Raw genomic sequence first — 3538 nt, 5'->3', positions numbered from 1 at the left:
ATATACGATAATATAAACTTTCTTAGTGGTTTACAGAAAGACTGATAAAGTATACAGTTGACAGTATGTAATTTTTAACTAAATTTTTTTCCATGCTAATTTCACACTCGAACAGTATGACCTAAACACACTGATTATTAAAAAAATTGAATTCCTGTAGAAAAAAGGAATGTTTTATAACCTGTTTTGATTTATAATCTTGGCCCTTATCATACACGAATAAAGTACATATATCCCATTCATGTTACATAACGCAATACCTGTGTTATTTGTCAATACTTTTATAACTCCTTATCAATCGCTCGAATAGCCTTGTCACGTGTCAGTACAAAAAATCATTTGGTTACTTGCTTTTATCGGTTTGATTTGAGTTATAATAATAATAATAGGTCATATCCTCGGTTTTTATGGAGGGGTCACTCTCTCTCTCTCTCTCACACACACACACACATATATAATTGTAAGTTAAACCCCAAAACCCAAGTTTGACCTCGTTAGAATACTGGCTTTGGTTACGGTGGTGGATAAAATATCTTCGTTGTTTGCTTTCCTGTTTTTAACTTTCTGTAACAAAAAGAAAAGATGAAGGTCACTTTAAAGTTTAAGGAATGATGCTAATTATTGTTTAAGAGCCCCCTCCCCACCCCCAAAAAAAAATTCTTAAACGTTATATGTTGCTGTTTCGGAATCTGGTTTACAGATTATATTTTTGAAGTGTTTATATTCTAGATTTTAATAATGGTTAGCTATGCACAAAAAATAATAATTAAAAACATATATAAGTAAAGATGGCAGGTAAATAAGAGGCCTGTGTCTTCATGAAGAATTTTATTCAAGTGTTATAAGTCTAATTGCGATAGGAACTTAAAAACAACTGTTGCACAAGGCCCTCAGTTCAGGGTTAGGCCCGACATTCAGAGGAAGAAAAATATGTATATATATATATATATATCTCAAAGAGATTCCAGAAGTAGGTATATAGGACAGTCGCAGTCGGCTTAAATTAACAATACACATAGACGTCATTAATTTTTTTTTCAGCTTACCTCTTAGTTCAAAGACTGTTGTAATTAATTATAAGAGTAAGATCAAATTCTTCTGTGTTTTCTGCTGAGAAAGATTTAAGTACTTTATTATTAATAATAATAATGAAACAAGAATATGCCCTGGTATTTACAGGCTGTATATATCATATGATTCGCCTAGTCTAAGGAAGAAAAGGCAAATTTTGCATAGCACACGGGGCCTCAAAATTATTTAATCAGGCACTAATTTTCAAAATATAATATATATATAAGAACATCCCAACATAACAAATAGTAGCACAACATCTGAACAATGCTGCACATGTATGAAAGAAAAGGAAACACGAAGAAGAATAAAATGGAATTACAAAATAATGATTATTATTCGAAAAAACTCATCCATTAAAATACAGACGTATTTTTCATGACAGAGTGACACAAGTAGGCTTAAAAAGTAACTGCAACTTGAAAATAATCAATTGATACAATTCAAAATATAATTATTAAAAGTGAGCTAAAAGTATTTTAGTTTCTTTTTTCCATATTCTTGATTTTTCGAAGTTAGCTGAAATACAGTATAAAGTAAGTCCATTTTTATAATTTTTGCACGCTACCAGTATTTTCTTTTCAATGCAAGAAAATACATACAACATTGAAAATCAAACACAACGCTTCGATGTTTATGTTATTTTGATAAGTCTACAATTATTAATTTATGGTTTCGATGCTATTCATCTTTTTAAAACTAGAATAATTATCGTTAATAATCTTTTATGAATTTTGAAATATTAGGTAGTATGTTTATGTTATTTTGATAAGTCTACAATTATTAATTTATGGTTTCGATGCTATTCATCTTTTTAAAACTAGAATAATTATCGTTAATAATCTTTTATGAATTTTGAAATATTAGGTAGTTTCACTTTATATGTATAGTTTTGGATACTGAACGTGATGTTTTATTAATAAAACTACGCCCTTAAAGAAACAGTTAATACGTTTTAAGCAGGCAGTTTTCCGTCTATTCAGTTAGCGAAACGTTTAGAACTTGAAATACAGAGAAATTCATGAAACTTGAGGATATGTATCACCAATCAAAATTATATTGGATAATAACACCAATAATGCCTATTAATATTGTTTGTAAAACAGATGCATGTAGGTGTGTGTGTGTGTGTGATGAAAAAGTTGAAAGTTCATTCATGTTATTTTAAAATGTAAAGTCACAAGTAGTTAAAGCTTTAACATATCAGTCAAACAATTAGCTTCATGTTAACTTCTCAGTTAAACTTTTTGTGTGTAATACGCTTTTGTTTTGTTTTATATGTGTTTATACAAAAGAACGTACGAACTGTCTTGTGGAAAATGAATAAAAACACGTTGTATGTCTAAACACAGAACACTGTAATAAGGTAAAAATCTTATTAATTAAAATCTAACTTTGATGTTACCTTAGTTGGATTTTTTTTTCTTATCAAGAACAGTTCGTGTTCAGTTTCCACCATTACAACTAAGAAAAGAATATTGATGTAGGCTCATAAAGAGAGTGATGGTTTGAGAGTAGACCAAGGTTTTTTCTCTTCCACATTATCATTTCTTGAATTTATTTAACTAGATAAAAGAGAAAGCCCCCACCCCCCAGTGGCAGAGCGGTATGTCTGCGGACTCATATCTACTAGAAACTGGGTTTCGATACCCGTGGTAGGCACATCACAGATAGCTCTTTGTTTAGCTTTGTGCTTAATAAGGTTCCCCGTCCCACCAAATATGCTCGCCCTTTCAGCCGTGGGGGCGTTATAATGTGACGGTCAATCCCACTATTCATTGGTAAAAAAGTAGCCCAAAAGTTGGCAGTGGGTGGTGATGACTAGCTGCCTTCCCTCTAGTCTTACACTGCTAAATTAGGGACGGCCAGCGCAGATAGCTCTCGTGTAGCTTTGCGCGAAATTCAAAACAAACAAGCTTAATAAGAAAGAACAACAATAAAACATAAAATTTGGAAGAGAAAACCTTGTGTTCATGTATTAATAAGTTATATTCTGGAAATATTTGCTAAGCTATACAAACGTGTCTACTTACCTTGGCCTGAATAATTGCTCCAGAACACGAAGTGTAGGTAGCTACGGCCTGGCGGGCTTCCTCCATGCCTAGATTGATAAATAATAAAACAATTGAGTTGGTCGCTCTCGTTTGCAACAAGATAAACTGCAAACAATAAACCCTGTTCATAAACGATAATTTTTGTTGTTATTTTATTGCAATGTTACGTTTATACTCACAACTCTCCATTTTAAACCTTTTATCTTCTGTGTATTTACTTTATTTCAAAAAATACATCTGCGATTTTACCTTTGAACAAGGTTCGTAAAAACGAACGTTTTATCTTCTGTGTATTTACTTTATTTCAAAAAATACATCTGCGATTTTACCTTTGAACAAGGTTCGTAAAAACGAACGTTTTATCTTCTGTGTATTTACTTTATTTCAAAAAATACATCTGCGATCTTACCTTT

The 3538-nt window shown here is 31.5% G+C and overlaps 1 protein-coding gene across 1 annotated transcript in view; it reads right to left on the bottom strand.

Moving 5' to 3' along the window:
- Nucleotides 1–3538, bottom strand: part of LOC106465145 (tyrosine aminotransferase-like) — a gene marked incomplete at its 3' end in the record, with an annotated part of 17103 nt that overhangs the window by 5098 nt on the left and 8467 nt on the right. Inside the window, exon 3 of the mRNA XM_013925343.1 lies at nucleotides 3105–3172. Coding sequence (XP_013780797.1) covers nucleotides 3105–3172 — 68 coding nt within the window. The remainder of the gene's footprint in view (nucleotides 1–3104; nucleotides 3173–3538) is intronic.

This window comes from Limulus polyphemus, unplaced genomic scaffold (assembly GCF_000517525.1).
Source record: "Limulus polyphemus unplaced genomic scaffold, Limulus_polyphemus-2.1.2 Scaffold1848, whole genome shotgun sequence".
Lineage (NCBI taxonomy): Eukaryota > Metazoa > Arthropoda > Merostomata > Xiphosura > Limulidae > Limulus > Limulus polyphemus.
Note: the sequence above shows the minus strand (reverse complement) of the source record. Positions and strands in the feature narration are given on the sequence as shown.